Source organism: Saimiri boliviensis, chromosome 5 (assembly GCF_048565385.1).
Source record: "Saimiri boliviensis isolate mSaiBol1 chromosome 5, mSaiBol1.pri, whole genome shotgun sequence".
NCBI lineage: Eukaryota > Metazoa > Chordata > Mammalia > Primates > Cebidae > Saimiri > Saimiri boliviensis.
In genome coordinates this window covers 14,265,542-14,285,179 of record NC_133453.1, presented here as the reverse complement: position 1 = coordinate 14,285,179, position 19,638 = coordinate 14,265,542, and the positions used below count along the sequence as shown (strand labels likewise).

Here is a 19,638-nt window from a genome sequence, read left to right as displayed (position 1 = left end):
AGGAATACTGTTATTAACATTAAATATGAATGTATTTATACTTTTTAGTATATTTTTAAAATATGGCCAACAAGATCTCAAATTGGGGAAATACGGTCCCTGATTTGAGACCAAGATGAGTCAGCCATACAAAATTTTCTACAGCATGTATGTGGTGACAAAATTACAAATCCACCGATTGTCAAGGAAAGATTACAGCCCGGCAATCCTGGAAGTGCAGAGAGATGGCCCCTGGGCTCCTGCTGACTCTGCCCAAGTCAAATGATTGGGGAGTGTGTAATAAAATTGCTCTATTTAGGAAGATGAACTAATACTTATTTTAACAGCAACATTGAGGTATCACATTTATTCCATGGAGCTGAGCATCAATCATAGTAAGGAAACCAACCCAGGAAAGTAGTTCCATCACTTGCCAGAAGTTACAAGGCAAAATTATAGATTAACCATTGGAAGGCAAAACTGCCTTTTTTTTTTTTTTGAGATGGAGTTTCACTCTTGTTGGGAGGCTGGTGTGCAATGGTGCCATCTCGGCTCACTACAAGCTCCACCTGTGGGGTTCAAGTGATTCCCCTGCTTCAGCCTCCTGAGTAGCTGGGATTATAGTCACGCACCACCACACCTGGCTAATTTTGTATTTTTAGTAGAGACAGGTTTTCACCATGTTGGCCAGGCTGTTCTCACACTCCTAACCTCAGGTGATCCACCTGCCTTGGTCTCCCAAAGTGCTGGATTACAGGCATGAGCCACCACACCCGGCCGACAAAACTGCTTTCAATTTTAATCTTGTAAGTAAACATCAAAAAACTGGAAAGACTAATATAATCATTGAATTGCTGACTTCAGAGACATAAAGATGGGCAAAATATTAAATATAATACACAAACACTGATTCGACAGGCAAAATGGTAGAGAGAAGCAATGCAAGATCATTCTACCTGGTATATATTATATATGTAGTTGCTAAGTGGACTCACTTTCCTCAATATTAAGTGGCTGTGTATATCTGAGTAAAGTCAAAAGATCATTAGAAGACAGAAGAGAAAAACAGGAGGGAGCTTGCTGAGCTGCAAGTACAGCTACGTGGGCATGAAACTGATGCACTTACACAGGGCCCCATGCTTGAGTTAATGTTCTGCTGTTGCCATCTTGAAATTCTTAATAATTTTGAACAGGGAACCCACATTTTCATTCTGTACTAGGTGAGCCCCACAAATTATGTAGCTGGCTTTGCTGGAATTAAAACGTGGGTCATAGGATATTTGAGGAGGAAACAGAAACACATAGCCTGCTCTGGAGACTTACTGGTAAGCCAGGCAGTCCTGGGTCCCCTCTGTCTCCCTGCAAAAATAAGAACGCATTGCTTTATAAGGCAACACAATGTTCCTAAAACACAGATTATATAAAAATAGAAATACACTCAAAAATTATTTGGACTCATCTAACTGTGCAGTTTGTTCCGTTTTTGTTTTTTGTTTTGGCTTTGACTAAAATTGAGGAAGGGATATGCGGAGGTGATTTTCTTTCTCCTTAAGCTCTGAATCTTCCTTCTACCCAACAGAGAAAGATCACTGGAATAATGACATGGAATCGGAATGAGATTTTATCTTTGTTTAAATTGTTGTAAATTCTCAATCCAGTGGTCCCATTTCCTCACAGTTTACCTGTTGCTGGTCTAGTTCCACACCTGGCTATGTTTTATAAACATCTTCACCCCCTTGACCCTAGAGTAGACAGAAAAGAAACTCAGGTGGAAATTGCCTCACACCAGCTTCTGTCTGTCTCTATCACCCTGTGACTCTGTGCTGAGACTTAACCTACTTTAAAAGATCAAAGGCTATATACTGTCTTGAATGAAAGCTCTTTTTAAAAATGTAAAATATATGTAAGTTAAAACTTGACATTTCAACCATTTTTAAGTGTACAGATAGTTCTGTGGTATTAAGTACATTCACCCACGAATAACGCCATCCATCTCCAAACCTTTTTGTCTCCTCCATTGGAAACTCTGTTCTCATTAAACACTAACTCCCCATCCCTCTTATCCCCAGCCACTGGCAACCACCATTCTATTTTCCGTCTCCATGAATTTAACTATTTTAAAAAAGTTAATATAAGTGGAATCATACAATATTTGACTGGTTTATTTCCCTTAGCATAATATTATATTTTCAAGGTTCCTCCATATTGTTGTATGTGTCAGAACGTATTTCCTTTTTAAAGCTTTTACGATCTTCCATTGGATGGATATACCACATTTTGTTTATCCATTCATCTGTTGATGGACATGACTACTTCCACCTTTTAGCTACTGTGAATAAAGCTGTTATGAACATGCATGTACAAATATCCATTCAACTCCTTGCTTTCAATTCTTTGCGGGATATATCCAGAAGTGGAATTGCTGGATTGTATGGTAATTTTATGTTTAATTTATTGAGGAATCACCATACTATTTTCCACAGTGGCTGCACCATTTTCCATTCCCATCAGTAACGCACAAGGTTCCAACTCTCCATGTAGTTGTCAACAATTTCTAGATTTTTTTTTTATATAATAGTCATTTGAATGGGCGCAAAGTGGATATAGACTCTCAAGAGCATTGTCTCTCAAAGGTTATTAATCTACAGACCATTTTTATTAGGGATCTTCGGTTTCCTCTCAAGATAAGGAATCCTCTGTATTCATCCCCCCTTCTGTAAGTCTATATCACATGTCCTGTATTACCACAATTACAAAAAAAATGCTCACTATAACTAATATGATATGGGACATTACTGTTTAAAATGTGCCGCCATATAAATTATTATAACAGATAGCCTTAACAACGCTGAGAAGGGGGGCCGGGTAAATATTTTAATCTTCCTTCACAATTAATGAAAATGAGGCTGAGAGAGGTTAAGGGAGTTGCTTAACATCACAATGGAGAGTAAGCCTGAGTTCTCTCCTTCCAATACACCATACTGGTTCCCAGAATGATTCTGCTGTTGATGTTTAGTTTGTTAATATATCATTTAGGCTACAAACAAAACCATCGTTCTTGCTGTTTAAGAAGGAAAAATAGGCACAGAGGCTACGCACATATAAAGTGAGCTCCCTAAAGGGATCACTGCTCAGGTATGTCCATTCTGGGTGGCACAAAACCTAGGATCTGATAGAAGTAATCTAGGACTAGTTCTATCTATCTAATTGCTGCAGAATATTCTTCCTTAAGAGAAATGATCACATATCTTGGAAACGGGCTGTATTTCCCTGCAGATACATCATTTTCACTGATCCCCACCACTGATCCATGGCTTCTCATCTGAGAAATGAGGTGATCACTCAAGGGTTTATTTCTGAACATTTGTGCATCACTCGCTGCTAAAAACATACCACCATTAAATATATAAAGCAAAGCACTATAAGGTTTACATCATTTTCAAGTTAAATAATGGTGACTTTTACTGTACTGGATGGTAAGTACTAATATTATAATATTTTAATTACAAATAAATCAGCGGTCCTCCACTGGGGTTGTGTCCCCCCAGGGGACATTTAGTAATGGCTGGATATATGATTTGGGGAGTTCAGAGGTGGGGGATGCTACTGGCATCTAATGAGTAGAGGCCAGAGGCCAGGGATGCTGCCCAACATCCTGTAATGAGCAAGTCAGCCCCACACCAAACAAACGTATGGCCCAAAATGTCAGGAGTTGAGAAAACCTTGAAATAAATACATCCCTTGCATTTCTGAATAGTTCAGAGGTACTGGGATTTTACAGTACTGGAATTTTACTGGCAACTAAAGCCAGTGCCTTCGCACAAAAGTATGGTGCCATTCCTGAGGGTCAGGGTAATGATAAAAATTGGTGTATTCAGAGACATTTTGAAGAAAAATCCTGCCTGAGTATTTCTTGCAATGGCTTACCTATTTGGGAAGAAAAAATTCTTTTAACCCATCATGATCATACTACTTACCTGTATACCTTTAATGGCACCTAAAATGAACACTGAATTTCCTTTTTCTCCCTTTTCCCCAGGATGGCCCTGAAAATAAAATATTTATGTACTTAAGAGGAAAATAGCATATTACCATTTCAGTACTTTCTTTTCTATATAAAATATTACTCATCAGCTAAAATTACCATGATTGACATGATTAACAAGCAGACATTTCATTATCCACTTCCTTATTATTATCATCCTAAGGTTCTCACATATATTTATTCAATGTTCAGTTAATATCTCTTAAGGAATCTTCTAAGACAGAGTATCTACTAATGTATAGTTATTTAGCAGAACATTTTCCTTTTTCCCCACAATATAAGACACATGCATTTTTCCTACAAGTAACTAATTTTGTAATTGTTAATTTATGCCCTAAAAATAGTTATATATATATATATATATATATATATATAGTGATCATATCCATTTCGGTACTTGTATTCAAAATAAACCTACATATTCTTTGTAAGTTTAACTGTTAAAAAACATAACATGTTCCTTTTGGAAGGCTTCCATATACAGTTGCTAGTTTGCTTAGTATATTTTTTTAAAGTGAATCAAACACCTCAGTGTATTCTTCCTCCTCCCAAGGTTTTCCTACTTAACATCTTAATATCCTACTTCAATTCTTAATGTATCTTCTCTTGGTTACCACATAAAAAAATCCTACCATCTTTATATATCAAGCTCCTATGAAAGATAAACACATTACAAAGTTAATCGCTCTTACAGGAGTGCCTGACTTGGCTTCTGATGGGAGATATTTAACAGTTTTAGGTTAAATTATATCAACAATTTGCTTGAGAAATCAGATTTGATGCTATCTGCAGTTTTGGCTTTGCACAGTTCCAGTCTGAATGAATTTCAGTTCGATAGTTAAGTTAAATAACATCAGTCCTCCAAACCATGGTTCCAATTTCAGTTACCATTGTAAATTAACTGAGTACTTGAAAAGGACAAACTTCCCTGCTAGTCCCTCAGTCCACAAATCACTATATAAATAATAGAAGGGAATCGTGATTACTGCATGATCATGTGATGTCACCAAAATGTGTTGCACAGAAAGCCAATGACTGAGAGGGTGACCACTGCCAAAGAGGAAGGCTTTAATTGGGTGCTGTAGCTGAGGAGATGGAATAACGGTCTTAAATCCATCTCCCAGCCTAACTAAGATTAGGGGTTCACATCGCAGGGAAGAGATGTAACAATGCATTGGAAAACAGGACCGAGGGAGGGGTAAAGAAACAAAATGAGGGGTCTGGCATCTCATTATCTGGATGCCATGATCTGGTGAGTTTCAGTTCTTTGATACTTTTTGATAGGCCTGAGGGTCCTCTCCTGAGGAAGGAACTCAGATAAAACACAAAGCTTTCAAACTTTAAGACCAGAAAGATCCATTCCTATGTTGATCCAAAGAATGTCTATGGGACTATTGAGTCAGTTTCAATGACTTCTGTCAAAGTCTGTCTGTGACTGGCCCTTGCACATGTATTATTCAGAGCAGACACACAGACACAGATAGCAAAGCTTGTAGCTGGCTTGCCTCCTTATCTCCCAGCAACAAATCCAAATAACATTTTAGAAAAATGAATAATTGAAAGAGGAAATTGGCCAACAATGATGAAAATGAAGCAATGAAATGAAAATGGTAATGCTGGAAATGAAATTCACATAAAACATAAGTGAAGTTAATAGAAGAAACAGCTGACCATGGGAATAATGACACTGTTGTCATTTGAGGGACTGTATTTGCAGCCAGAGGAACTTAGCAAAGATGAACTTATCAACATAAACTAGGAAAAAGGTTGTGATGAAAAGGATGACAGTGTCCTAGATAAAGTGACACAGATAAAAACTTCACATTAATGGAACCCTTAGAGATATTTCACAACACTGGAATCAGATCCAAACTTAGAAAGGAGTGTCACCATCAAAACACAAAAGACATGTTCCTTTAGTATCACAAATTATACGATGAGAAAAAGGCAAGTACTGTTGCAATTACTCTTGAAAAGTTTTCACAATCAAATAAAACCCTTTGTTCCCAATGTTTCAAATTACAGTATATTAAATAAATATTTAGGTGTTTTTTTCATTTCCTTCTATACGTATAACTGACAGAAAGTTTCTGATGTTTTAACAAAACATTTTTAAAGGTCATGGGATAATAGTAATTTTTCTCATCAGTCAATAAGGTTGCTTTGTGTAGTTTTTAGCTTGCCTGGTCCTTTTTACATTACTGTGCAAAGTGAGGGGTGTCTGTATAGCAAATGAGTCAAGGGGAAGCAGGTTGTTTTGCAAAGAGACCATTATGACAAACTTCAGACTTGTGGTTAGTACTGCATGCTATGTTAAAGCTAAAACTGAGAACCTTTGCTCTCTTGAATGCTCATGAATCTGTAGAAAGGGGTTTGGCCTGATTTGAGGAGCTTAATAAATGTGCATTCACCAGACTGCACTTGAATTTTCAAATGGCTGAGTCTGAGAGTAAAGGATGGTTGAAAAACTTAGCAATGAAAGGTAGTGATTGTTCTTAGTTGATACCAGAAAAAAAAAAGTGAGTATGGAAAGCCTTTTTGAGTTTAGTGTTCAGATCAATTCCTCTAAGATCTGGAGCAAAAGGAGGACACATGAGTGACAGCAGGATGAATGACTGTGGTGGTCATGCTAAGAAAACTTTCTGAAAGAAACTTGTGAAACGATATGTAATTAAGGAAGGGAGAAATACTAAAAAAAAAAAAAAAAAAAAAAAAATCACAGAAAAACAATTTTGAAAGGTCAAATGATCTCCGATCTTCTAAGTGAGAAAAAGAGAGAGAGAGAGAGAGAGAGAGAGAGAGAGAGAGAGAGAGAGAGAGAGAGATAGGGAATGTGGGGGGTAGTACTTGCTCTAGTTGTGTTTAAATGAAAGACCAAAGTTCTGAAGAAAAAAAAGCTAAGAGCTGTAACGTTTCCCTCAAGTGCTGGATACTATCAACTGTTGCTGGACATCCATTCCAAATATTTTCTAATACATTTTCTTGCATTACAAGGGCTAGAAAGATAAAAACTACATTGCCCAGACTCCTTTATAGCTGGATGTGTATTAGGTTCCCCCTAGGAGATGTGGAAGCCGAAAGTTTGGAAGAGATTCTCTTCCTGGTCTGTTGTTGCTGCCAAGCAGGAAAGCAGAAACTTAAATGTTCTGTTCACCAGTGTCTAGACGTGGGGTGAGAGGCAGAGGTTGCAGTGCAGTTACAGCCTCCTGACTCTGGATCTCAGCTAGCTGTGAACCTTTGAAATCAGTGTCTTGTGTGGTCCTAAGTTCTACTCTTCCAACTATTATAGTAAGTGCCAAACCCTCTGTATTAGATTCCTTTCTGCTCAAAATATCTCGGGGGGTTATGTTTCTGCAGTGAACCCTGAATGATAAACAACTTATGTTTTGCTAACTGGTCTCTGCTCTTGTTTTCCCCTGCTATCTATTCTCTTCACAGCAGCCAGAGACATCGTAATGAAACATCAATCAGATCAAGTTGCTTCCTTCCCTAAAACCATCCAGTGCCTTTACCTAACATGGAAGAGAAAATCTAGCCTCCTTCCATCTCTTCAAAGCCCTGCATATTCTAAGTCCTGCCTAACTCTCTGTCCTTATCCCTGAGCCACCCCTGCTTGTTGACAATGCTCCAGGCACACTTGTATTAACTCTGTTTCTTAAATACACCAAGCCTGTTCCACCATAGGGCCTTTTCATTTAAGATTCCTCTTAAGATGAGCTGCAGGTGTCTTACCGGGGGGCCTTCTGGGCCAAGAGCTCCTCTCCATCCTGGAAATCCTGGGTCACCTCTAGAGCCATTGTAGCCACTCATACCAGGTTTGCCTCTGGGTCCAGGAGGCCCTGGGTACCCCTGCAGAAAACAAAATTATAAGTGAAGCATTTTTGCAAAAATATCATAACATGAAGGTTACACAATATAAATACTCAAATTATAGCAATTGTGATTCACACATTTACTACTTAGTTTTGTGAGTTTTGTGAAACTTTCTCTCTACTCAAAAAGGCTATGTAGCATGTAAAACTAAAATCTAAACTTTTTTTAATATAACAAATTTAAATTAATTTAGTTTGCAGTACTCTGGGAAACTGAGGAGGGAACCTTCCTTAGAATCCTTAGAAATACTATAATGAATTATAAAGCCTCCCAATACCTCTTTTTTCCCATTTCATCTTCATATCAGAAATAAGAGTATTAAGCTCACTTCCAATATTAGGACTCATCAGCAAATAAAAACATTCCTTATGAATATGAGTATACATTTATTTCTAGAACATTGTACTTGACATAACAAGTACACCTAGCTCACATTTTGAAATTTTTTCTCTAACCTGTTTGAAAATGTTGCTTTCTAAGTAAAGTGTTTTGTTCTGGGAGTTACTGTAAAAAATTTAAATGTAAAAACACTTTCATGTGCTAAAATGAGAAAAAATAAAGAGTTTGCTATATATAATGTATATTGTGTGCTATAATACATATTATATATAATATACATATATTATATAAATTTATTATAGTACACATAATTATATATTATAATTATATATATGTTATTAATATAATATACATTATATATAGCAATTATATATAATATACTATTAATATATACTATGTATCATTGTGCATGATATATACTATATATAGCAAATATGTTGATATATGTAAGATATATCATATATAAGACAAAAGAAATGGTATAATTTCATATAATATGTATCTTACATATCTTATATATTACATCTTACATATACCTGATATCACATAAGATATTATATATAAGGTATATATAATATCTTATGTGATATATGTAAAATATAAGATGTTGTATAGTGTATATACAATACATATCTTATATATACAATATATTCAGTGCAAAAGTAATTAAAGGTAATGGCAAAACCTGCAATTACTTTTAATGGCAAAACCCAAAATTACTTTTGCACCAACCTAATATATTTTATATATTGTATATCTAATAAATATCTTTTATATATGTAGATATATATGTATTATGGTGCTTGTGGTATATATAGCAAATGTTTGCTATATGTATCTTGTGGTTTATATAAGTACATGTTTTATGCATATATATGTGTGGTTTTAAGAATTTTGATGAGTATTTCTGCCTTTTTTAAAAAGTGGGGAAAATTCAGGGATACTTACAGGTATGCCATCTAAACCTGGAAATCCAGGAACACCAGTTGGACCCTAAAATCCCAGAAAATAAAACAAAGATATAAACATTAGTAAATTAACAAGCTGATTTACTTAAAAACATGAAAAACACAGTCATTGTCACCTATTTTTTACACTGATGAGTTTAAAATCCAACATTTAAGAATCAACTCTTGTACTTTTTTTTTTTTTTTTTTTTTTTTTTTTTGTACTTGGGAAAGCAACTTGGCAGTACTGATTTTGGTAAATCATCCAACATGCTGTGAAAAGAAATCTAACGGCTCAGAATCTCGATCCTAGAGTAACAAACTCTTAAATGTGAATACAGGCAATTTATAGGATTATTTTAGCACATTTGTACTACCCAAAGTTGGGGTAGAATCTCAAGTGCTCATCGATAGAGAATAAAGTATACTTTTATTCATACTATGGCATATGATACAGTATTTTTTAAGGAATAAGTTCAGTCTACATAGCCTGATTGGGAATGGTCTCCAGGACATACTGCTGAGTGAAAAGTGAAAGGCTCAGTGTGATGCATATAATAAATGTTATGTAGGTTTTTTAAAAAGCCATGAAACAATGTAACTTCTCACTGGTACACACATGTATTAAGTGCATAGAAAGGTCTAGAAGAGCATGCTCCTCTGGAAAGGGGCCAAGAACGAGGATGGATTATTGCAGAGGAGTTCAGGTACTTCATTTATTATAAGGTTCAAGTACATAGTACTCGTGGTTATAAAACTCCGGTGCTGGCCAGGTACAGTGGATCATGCCTGTAATTATAGCACTTTGGGAGGCTGAGGTAGGTAGATCACTTGAGGTCAGGAGTTCAGGACCAGCCTGGCCAACAAGGTGTAACCCCATCTCTACTAAAAATACAAAAATTAGCCATTTACGGTGGCACACACCTGTAATCCCAGCTGCTTGGGAGGCTGAGGCAGAGAATTGCTTGAACCCGGGAGGGAGAGGTTGCAGTGAGCTGAGATCGTACCACTGCACTCCATCCAGCCTGGGTGACACAGCCGACACAGTAAGACTTCGTCTCAAAAAAATAATAATAATACAAAAATTAGCTGTACATGGTGGCATGTGCCTGTAATCCCAGCTACTCAGGAGGCTGAGGTGGGAGGATCGCTTGAACCCAGGAGGCAGAGGCTACAGTAAGCTGAGATCCCACCACTGCATTCTAGCCTGGGTGACAGAGCAAGACTGTCTCAAAAAATAAAAAAAAAATGAAAAATTAAAAAATTAAAAAAAAATAAAGACCGGTGCAGTAGTGCTGGTGAGTGGTTCGTGTGAATCTCCATGTAAGATGTGGCTCACCTTATCTCCTTTGTCCCCTGCTGCTCCAGGAGGGCCCTGGTCCCCTTTCATTCCTTTCTCTCCTGAAAGTCCAATGGGTCCTGGGGCTCCCAGAGGCCCAATTGGACCCTGTGGCCCTGGTGGTCCTGGTGGACCCTGAGAAAGAAGATTAAAAAGAAATGGGGATGCAATTCTTAACTACTGTCTTCTAACACAAATATATAGTCATTCAGGCCTACAGAAGAATTGGAAATTAGATTGCACAAACTCTGAAAGTAGAAACAAATGACTGGGCATAGTGGCTCATGCCTGTAATCCCAGTGCCTTGGGAGGCTGAGACCCACGGTTCACTTGAGTTTAGGAATTCAAGACCAGCCTGGGCAACAAAGTGAGACTCCCCCATCTCTACAAAAAAAAGTAACAAAATTAGCTGGGCATGGTGGTGTGTGCCTGTAGTCCCAGCTACTCTGGAGGCTGAGGTGGGAATATCACTTAAGCCTGGGAAGCAGAGGTTGCAGTGAACCGATCGCACTGCTGCACTCCAGCCTGGGTGACAGAGACAGACCTATCTCAGAAAAAGTAAAAAAAAGAAAGGAAAGACAAGACAAGAGAAAAGGAAATGAAAAAAATAGACAAGACAAGAAAATGATTGATTTAATTAAAACATAAGAAATCGTGACATTGCCCTTTTCAATCTGAATTAAGCTAAGGACAAATTTCAATTATTACACGTGTATATATATGTGTGCAGTATGTGTGTGTGTGTGTGTACACAGAAACACATATATCAACTGATTATAGTTATCTTACTATTTTTATTCTGTCAATCACATTTAGAGATCTTGCGCTATTTAGCGAAGCAAGATACTAAAAAAATAAAGTTTTATTTACCTTTATGTTTGTGACACAAAGAGAGTAAGGGAAATTGCCAGATCTTTTATTTATTTCAAATAACTAATGATTTGCCTGCCCTTTTGAAAGAAAACATTTCTTTTTTGGCTGCTTTTATCTACGTTTTTTGTCCTATTTTAGAATTAGGCTCCACGTCACATTAAATTTATGTAATCCAACTTTCTATGAATGAAAAGGCCACCTCTAGTTTTAAGTGAAGAAGCTTTACAGGGATCCCACCTCAGAACTCATGCCTCAGGGCCCTGCCCCATCTCCCTTCCAGAGTCTGGGCCTGGACAAGGCCAGCAGCACCATCTAAAATGACATCCCAATCAGGTGCGGTGGCTCACACCTGTAACCACACCACTTTGGGAGGCTGAGGTGGGCAGATCACCTGAGGTCAAGAGTTTGACCTGCAATTTTTTGTACCTCTCAAAATTGTTCCAAAGATTTAAGAAAAATTATTTTGTAACTTCTTGCCCCACAAAACGGCATATATGACTGCATTCAATGAGCAAGGAAGTCTTGATGTATGGACAGAAAATATTGGTAGGGTTCAGCAGATATCTGCTTAGCTCAGATGTCTTAGGTCTCTAGGGTTGCCCCTTGGGAGTCCAGGGCCCTGAGCAAAAGATTTCCTGCAGAGTCCCATCTATATAAAAGCTAGAGTCACCTGAAATCAGCATGCCAGCTCTACTCTGGCAACCCAATGTCATGCAATCCCATGAAGGAAATACTTCATGGGCAATAGAAAGTATTCTGCTAAGCGACCATCCTCCTGCTACCCGGGCTCAGCCATAGGGCCCCAGACAATCCCATAGCATAAAGGCCAGAGCTCCTCATGTGGTCAACTCCACGTTGAATAGAAAGTGAGAGAGCACGCTGACAGGAAGAAACAGTAGCCAAGACCCACCTGGTCCTGATCCACACTTAAGGTGTCACTTTTCCATGTTTATCAATTATTATTATTATTATTATTTGAGACAGGGTCTCACTGTTTCCCAGGCTAGAGTGCAGTGGTATGATCTTGGCTCACTGTAGCCTCTACCTCCCAGGTTCAAGTGATACTCCCACCTCAGCCTCCTGAGTAGCTGAGATTACAGTTGCATGCCACCACACCCGCCTAATTTTTGTATTTTTAGTAGAGACTGGGTTTCACCATGTTGGCCAGATTGGTCTCGAACTCCTGATCTCAGGTGATCCACTCACCTCAGCTTCCCGAAGTGCTGGAATTACAGGTGTGAGCCACCGTGCTCTGCTGGGATGTCACTTTAAATAGTGCTGCTGGCCTTGGCCAGGCCCAGACACCAGGAGAGCGATGAGGTGGGCCCTGAGGCATGAGTTCCAGAGCAGGAGCTCCATAAGAATAGTGCAGGATCATTCACCACAGTGCTATATGCAGTCACAAGAGAAACCGGAAATCCAGGGGAAAGGCACCAACCTGAGACTCAGTGAATAAATTAGGGTTCCTTCAAACAGCGCAACCCCACACAGCCTGACTTTATAGGGGTGCTCCAGGAGCAACACAGAGGACAAGAAGTCAATGAGGCCAACTTCCCCATTTGAAAAGTGAAGGAGGTACAGGTCAGGAACAGAACAAGACCCAGCAAAGTGAAGGCAGCCAAGAAAGGGGCAGTTTCAGGTCAGTTACGCTGTAGGCACCTGGAACTTAACCCTGAGGGGAGCCCACATCTCACTCTTATCCCACCCTAGGGCAAGGGAATGGGGTATTTGCCTCCTTGGCTCAGGGCCCCTGGTGATGGGTATGGAGTGCCTGCCAACTGTGCCTCTGGGGCTTTGAAAAAAGCCCTGGCAGACGCAGATGCCAGCAGCAGACGTCCCCCAAAGTCTGAGCACAGAAACAAAAGATCTGAGGAAGATGTTGCAACAGCACGTGCAAGCCGCCAGCAAAGTCCATCTGTCCAGGCCAGCTTAGAACATCCTCCCCATGCTCATGAGGGAGAAACAGAGTGGCTGAGCACCCAGGCTATGCATCAGCCTCCTGGGTTTGAAACCCAGGACCACGCTGACTCGCTGCGTAACCTTGGGTATGTTCCTTAACCCTCTGTTCCTCAGCATCTTCATCTGTCGATGGTTTATGAGCATAAAAAGAATAATGCATGTAATGGCGTTTAGCATAGTGCCTGGCATAACAAATGCTAACTGTTGTTATTATATATTATTATTATAAATGGATAATTGTTAAATGAGAAAAACAAGCCACAGAATATTATGTCATATAATCCCATCAGTAGAGAAACAAACAAACAGACGCTTTCCCTAAACAGACTTTTATAAATGAACATTTCTAGTATATAAAAGAAACTGCATGTCTTAGAAGTGAAAACACAAGTCAGGGCAATTTTACAATCTATTATGTTGGTGCAAAAGTAACTGTGGTTTTTGCTTTTTAAAAGTAATGGCAAAGACCACAATTACTTTTTCACCAACCTCCATCAGCAAAAGTGACTTTATAATAAAGATCAATTACCACTTCTTGTTCACCATTATTAACTCGACAAACATGATTGACAACCTTTAAAATCTGCCCAAATTTTACAAAACTATATTTTATATGTACTTTCTCTTTTCTTCATGCCTGTTCATCATTGTTGAATAACTGTTTATTAAGTATCCATATAAATGCTAAAAGCTTAGAATTTTAAAGGAAACAAATACATAAACATGTATTATGAAAATGACAACAATAAAATACATAGTGTAATTACATGGGCACAAACCATTTGGGACATTGTCAGGGCTTATCAACTTACAATGGATAACTGCACAAATTCTGAACTACAATCTAAAAGGAAAAACAAGCAATGACTTCAGAGTTCTTTTCTGTCTACCCTGTGTTAGAAATAAGATTAATTAATATAATTTAAAAGCTCCCATGTTTTCTAAATATAAAACTCAGGAAATAAATGTTTTTTCATTAAGTTTGGGAATTATCTTTTCATCTTGCATGCAATTTATACATAAACTCCCCCAAATTATCTTTTGTGAGTGCAGTACTTTACAGTAATGTATTATTTAGATACATACTGAAATGCATGCTTGAATGTAAAAGGGTAAGTGAAAAGGAGACAACTAATTAACTGACTATAAATCTCTTTAATGTGTTTCATTTTAGGCATGCAATACTGAATCCAGTGAGCTAATGGGAATTTTGCAGAGGGGGAAAAAGTAAGTGGAAATGTTTAACACAATGGTAAGAATAATAAAACTCCATTAAGTATAGAAATGTGTCCTGATTTCAGAAAATGCCACAAAAAATACTTTTTTTGTTTGTTTGTTTCTTCAGCGAAAGTGCAGTGGTGTGATCTTGGCTCACTGCAACCTCCACCTCCCAGGTTCAAATAATTCTACTGCCTCAGCCTCCCCAGCAGCTGGGACCACAGGCGCGCACCACCACACTCACCTAATGTTTGTATTTTCAGTAAAGACAGGGTATCACTATGTTGACCAGGCCAAGCTCAAACTCCTGATCTCAAGTGATCCTCCTGCCTTGGCCTCCCAATGTGCTGGGATCACAGGTGTGTGCCACCATGCTTTGCCCATATAAAATACTTTGGAGAAAAAAAAAGTAAAGCAGGGATTGGTTATTTGCATTCCTGAAGGATGTTAGCCCATGCCTCTCTCTCTGAATCTCCTCCTGTCTCCCAGCCTGCCACCCTGACCTCCCTGCACCAGAGTTCTAAACAAGCTCTGTTCTTTCACAGCGTTTGCACAGGCTGTACTGTCCCAGGAGCGCCCCCTCTCTGCCTCTGGCTGACTCATCTCTCAAGACTCCCATGGAAATATTCCTCCGCTCTCCGGCCCCTGTTCTGGAGAATTAGATGCCTCTGCAGTAACACCCTCACGGGTGACTATCATCCTCTCTTTACTTGTATGTCCCTCCCAAATCCACACCCACCCAACCTCTGCTCCCGGAGGGCCAAGTTTAAGTGCCCAAGGTCATGATGGTAAGAAAGACAGAGAACAACGAACACTTCAAAAAATAAGACCAGTCCACTCCTACCCCATGGCAAGACAAGCGGCCCTCCATATCCCTGCTTCCTGATCTGAGGACTCAACTGACTCAGATGGAAAATATTTAAAAATCAATAAACAGAAAAGAACAATACAAAAAAAACCCACAAATTTTAAAATACAGTATAACAACTGTATACTGTACATAGCATTTACAAAGAATTCTAAATAACATAGAGATGATTTATAGTATTTGGGAGGATGTGCATGGATTATAGGCAGATACTATGCAATTTTGTATCAGGGATGTGAGTATCCAAGGATTTTGGTATCCACAGGGGAACCGGAACCAATTCCCCATGGATGCAGAGACAGGTGGAAATGCTTTCTTATATCTCTGACTTGTATCCCTAGAACATTGATTTACAGTAATTATGCAAAATGGCGATGATTCCACACCAAAGTGTGCAGAGTACAACTTCACACCATGAGCAATGACTCTGAATATAGGGATGTTGGTGTTTTTTGCTATTGAGCCATAACGTAGGTATGGTTATGCATTTATTTCAACCACATGAAACAGCAAATACTACCCCTACTTTGCAAGCAGAAAAACTAACATAAATGTCTCCTTTCTACAGCCATGAAAACTTTGTGATTTTGTATTTATTGCTGTTTTTTTGTATTAATAAGGGTTTTTGCTACATTATAGATTTTTTAAGGAAATACATTAAAGCTTGAATAACAGCACAAAATGTCAGAAAGTTGCTCACCAAAATTTCCCAAACACCAATCTTTGAAATAGCCATTTGTTAGTTTACCTAATTTGAGTAAATAATTTACTCATAGCATACAGAGAATAATTCTATTTTCATTAAATTCTCTCATGTAAAAGAATGGGTCAGTAAAAGAAATTGTGCTTCTAAGTAAATATTTAGGTTTACTTTTTGCATACGGTCATAATAGAATTAACTTCAGGACAAACAGATACAAATAGCAGGCCCATAAAAGCCATTTTATAACCAGAGAATCATTAAATCATCACAGGAATTTTGCATCCTTAAAAAAAAAATTCTTTAAAGAAATGTTTCACCCAGTCCTAACCCGGTACTCTCCACCACAAACAATAACCTGCTATAAAACAGGTTGCTGTGCCAGATTTAGCTAGCAAAAAGAAAAAACCTCCCAGTAGAATGACTGGCTTTCAGCTGCTCCACATCCCTGGGTTTTTGTGGCTACTGTGTGCGTGCAACTGCCCCTGCAGTTTCTGACTTTCCGTGTGAGGCGGTGAAGTCGGAAGACAGAGCTGCTGAATCCACAAATGACAATCGGCTTGACAGCTGAGGAAACTCTGGCATGCCATGTGAAGCCACCAGATCATCTCTTTCTTTCTACTCAAAGGCCAGATTGACACCGTGTCATCAGACCTGTTATTTGCGCCTCCCTAGAGCAGCAGTAGGCTCTCGGGCCAGCTGTACAAATAAAGGAAGGAGATGAGAGGAGACACAGGATCGCAGGCCTCCCTGTCTTCTGAGGCCAGGGCATTCCTTTAGGATTTTGTCCCTTGTTGGCGCCTAAGTCCAGAATGTCTCTTGAGCAGGGCTAAGATCAAATTACTTTTATTTCATAATAAGTTAGTAGAAGAGACCAAAAGATAAGAGGACACATACTGCACTTTGAAAAAAATCAAAATCTTCAAATCAACCTTTTTGGCTGGCAATGAACTGCTTACCCCAGAGAACAAACCCTGTGGGGAATGACCAAAATCTAAGAAATCCTGCATCATTTTTTCAGTAGGAGCACTAGGAGAAACATCTACAAATAAATACCTGCAGATGTATGTACAGCCACACTTTTTCTGCCACAACTTCCTGCTCTTTCTCAGCCAGAAGTTGAATCAGTGCAAAGTATTAATAAATGAATGAATAAGTCAACAAACAAGAAAGATGCTTTCGTTATACTAATGATACAGATTTTCCAAAATCACCCTTGAACTCTAAACCATGACATCAATCATCAAAAATGTCATGGGAGAAGGAAGGAATGTATTAGTCGTGGTTATAGGTTATGTGCCTAGCATGCTCCATTCCTGATTTAATGCAACCAGGAACACTGAAAAATGCAGGCTGTGATCCCCATATAGATGAAGGAAGATGTAACTTATTCAGGTTCTCACACATAGCAAGCTCAGATTCATACCTGGACCAGGCGGTCTCCCTCTCCCAAACCTCTCCTCTTTCCCCTACCTGAGCCTGAACCTAGCACGATGGAGTGTCCATCCACTAAACCAAGCTCACACCAGGCCTGGAGTGACATTTCGATACCTTCAAGGCTCTTCTTATTTTTACACTTAAAAACAATCTATCCAGATATACTTGATGCTGTTTTATAAAGTTTCCTTAGGAAGCAACGTTATTAATTGAATTAACCGAAGACCTCTATTTTTGTGGTTCTCTGTGGGTAACACCCACCATGGGCACCAAGGAAGGAGGACTGTGCAGACCCCAGGCACAATTAGTGCCTGAAGTATAACTTACTGCTTACATATATCTAGCTTATATAATCATACTTAATACTTAAATCTAACATACTTAGTTCTATGTAATCTTTCCATATCATCATATAGGTATTGTAGTGGGAGCTGTACTGACACATTTAGTGCTGATTTATGTAATCATTCTATATAACCATATAGTAGTTTGTAGCAGCAGGAATGCCTAGAGCAGTCACAGAACAGAAGCAGTACATGGGAAAACAGCCAGACCAGGAGGAGAACCAAAGACCCAGGCAGTGGTGTCCCTGCCTGAAAGGGCATACGCTGTATGGCAGGCTTGGAGCAAGAGCCTCTCCTCCTGATAAAGGAGTTGTCATATCTTGCATCTAGTTCCTGTGGAAAGCAGGCCTCAGGCCTGAGATCCTGGAAATAATCCCTCTGGTGTGACCAGTCAAGGCGGCTGTACACCCTGTCAGTCTTTTCTTGCTTCTGTGCTAGCTCAAATCATCCTCCCATAAATATCTTAAGAGCACAAATCTGTCAGCTCCCACTGCATTGGCTTGCAGTATCCTTCTGTTAGAAATCCTTTGAAGTCTCCAGCTCCCAGATAAGAAGTGTTGCACATGACACCTGTTGCACACAGCCCACCTCCTTGCCTCGGTGACCTAATGGGGGTGGACCCCTTTTCTGTACACGACCCACTATTACTGCACATGGCACCGCCCCCTACTGCGCACGGCCTACCTCTCTACCCAGGTGACATAATGGGGTGGCCCCTTCGCTTGTGACTCATGTGATTATGTATGCCCTATTACTAAGCCTAAAGATGATGACCTCACTCACGACCCTGCCCCCTGCTTGTACCTAATAAATACAGATGCTTCTGGGCATTTGGGGCCCCCACTGATATCTGATCACAGGTGGTGTGACTCCCCCACCAAGTCCAGATGTTCTTCACGAGTTCTTCAGTGTCTTGTCTCTTTAATTCTCGGATCCTGCACTTCAGCACAGCATAAGAGACACCGCACGACCCTGTGGGGCCCTACAGCCCTACAGTTCTCAAATTTACCTTAGTAGTCCCATCCTATATTCCCAACTGTTTTCTAGAAACTTTCTTGCATTCTCTTCCCCTGTTAATTCATAACATGTGTTGTGTTGGGTCAAAGCTGAGCTCAGCCCTCTGCCTCCTCCTTCCCTGTCACTGAAGAGAGTGACTCTGTTCCTTGCATCGTCTAAGCTTGCCATCCAGCCGCCAGCCTTGTTGCCCTCTGTCCCTCATTCTCCATTTCCTTCTCAGGACCAAGGCGATCAGATCTCAATTTGAATCAAAAACCAAACCTCATGCTCCCGTCTTACCTCCCTCCCACTGCCAAGTGCCTGGCCCATGGCCTTGTCATCTCTCGCATGGGTTCCACAAGCACTGATCTCCCTTACCTCCTTAACCCGGGTCTTCTCCGCACCGCCCCATACAACTTTCCATGAATCTTCTTCAGTCTCCCCTTTCCTGGAGTCATTGCTTTCACCAACACCTGCAATGGGTACAATCTCCTTTCCACACACTGGCCAACCTTATTCCCTGCGGTTTCCATACCCACACCCTCTGTCTCAGTCACACTTGTTTCCCTGAGGTCAGAGGAGCCTTTCTTTACCTGTAGCTCAAATTCTGCCATCCCTCCACCAAAAATATAATGATTCTAACTATAGCAGTAATAACTGCCTCCATGTACGAATCTAGGCACAACATAATGGTGTACTAATACATTCTTCTCATGGAATC

General features: G+C 39.5%; 1 protein-coding gene across 1 annotated transcript in view; it reads right to left on the bottom strand.

Moving 5' to 3' along the window:
* COL4A4 (collagen type IV alpha 4 chain) overlaps positions 1-19,638 on the bottom strand; it is a 140,384-nt gene that overhangs the window by 99,906 nt on the left and 20,840 nt on the right. The window contains exons 5-9 of the mRNA XM_074400162.1: positions 10,523-10,657; positions 9,185-9,229; positions 7,757-7,873; positions 3,957-4,025; positions 1,303-1,338 (exon numbers count right to left, since the gene is read on the bottom strand). Coding sequence (XP_074256263.1) covers positions 1,303-1,338; positions 3,957-4,025; positions 7,757-7,873; positions 9,185-9,229; positions 10,523-10,657 — 402 coding nt within the window. The remainder of the gene's footprint in view (positions 1-1,302; positions 1,339-3,956; positions 4,026-7,756; positions 7,874-9,184; positions 9,230-10,522; positions 10,658-19,638) is intronic.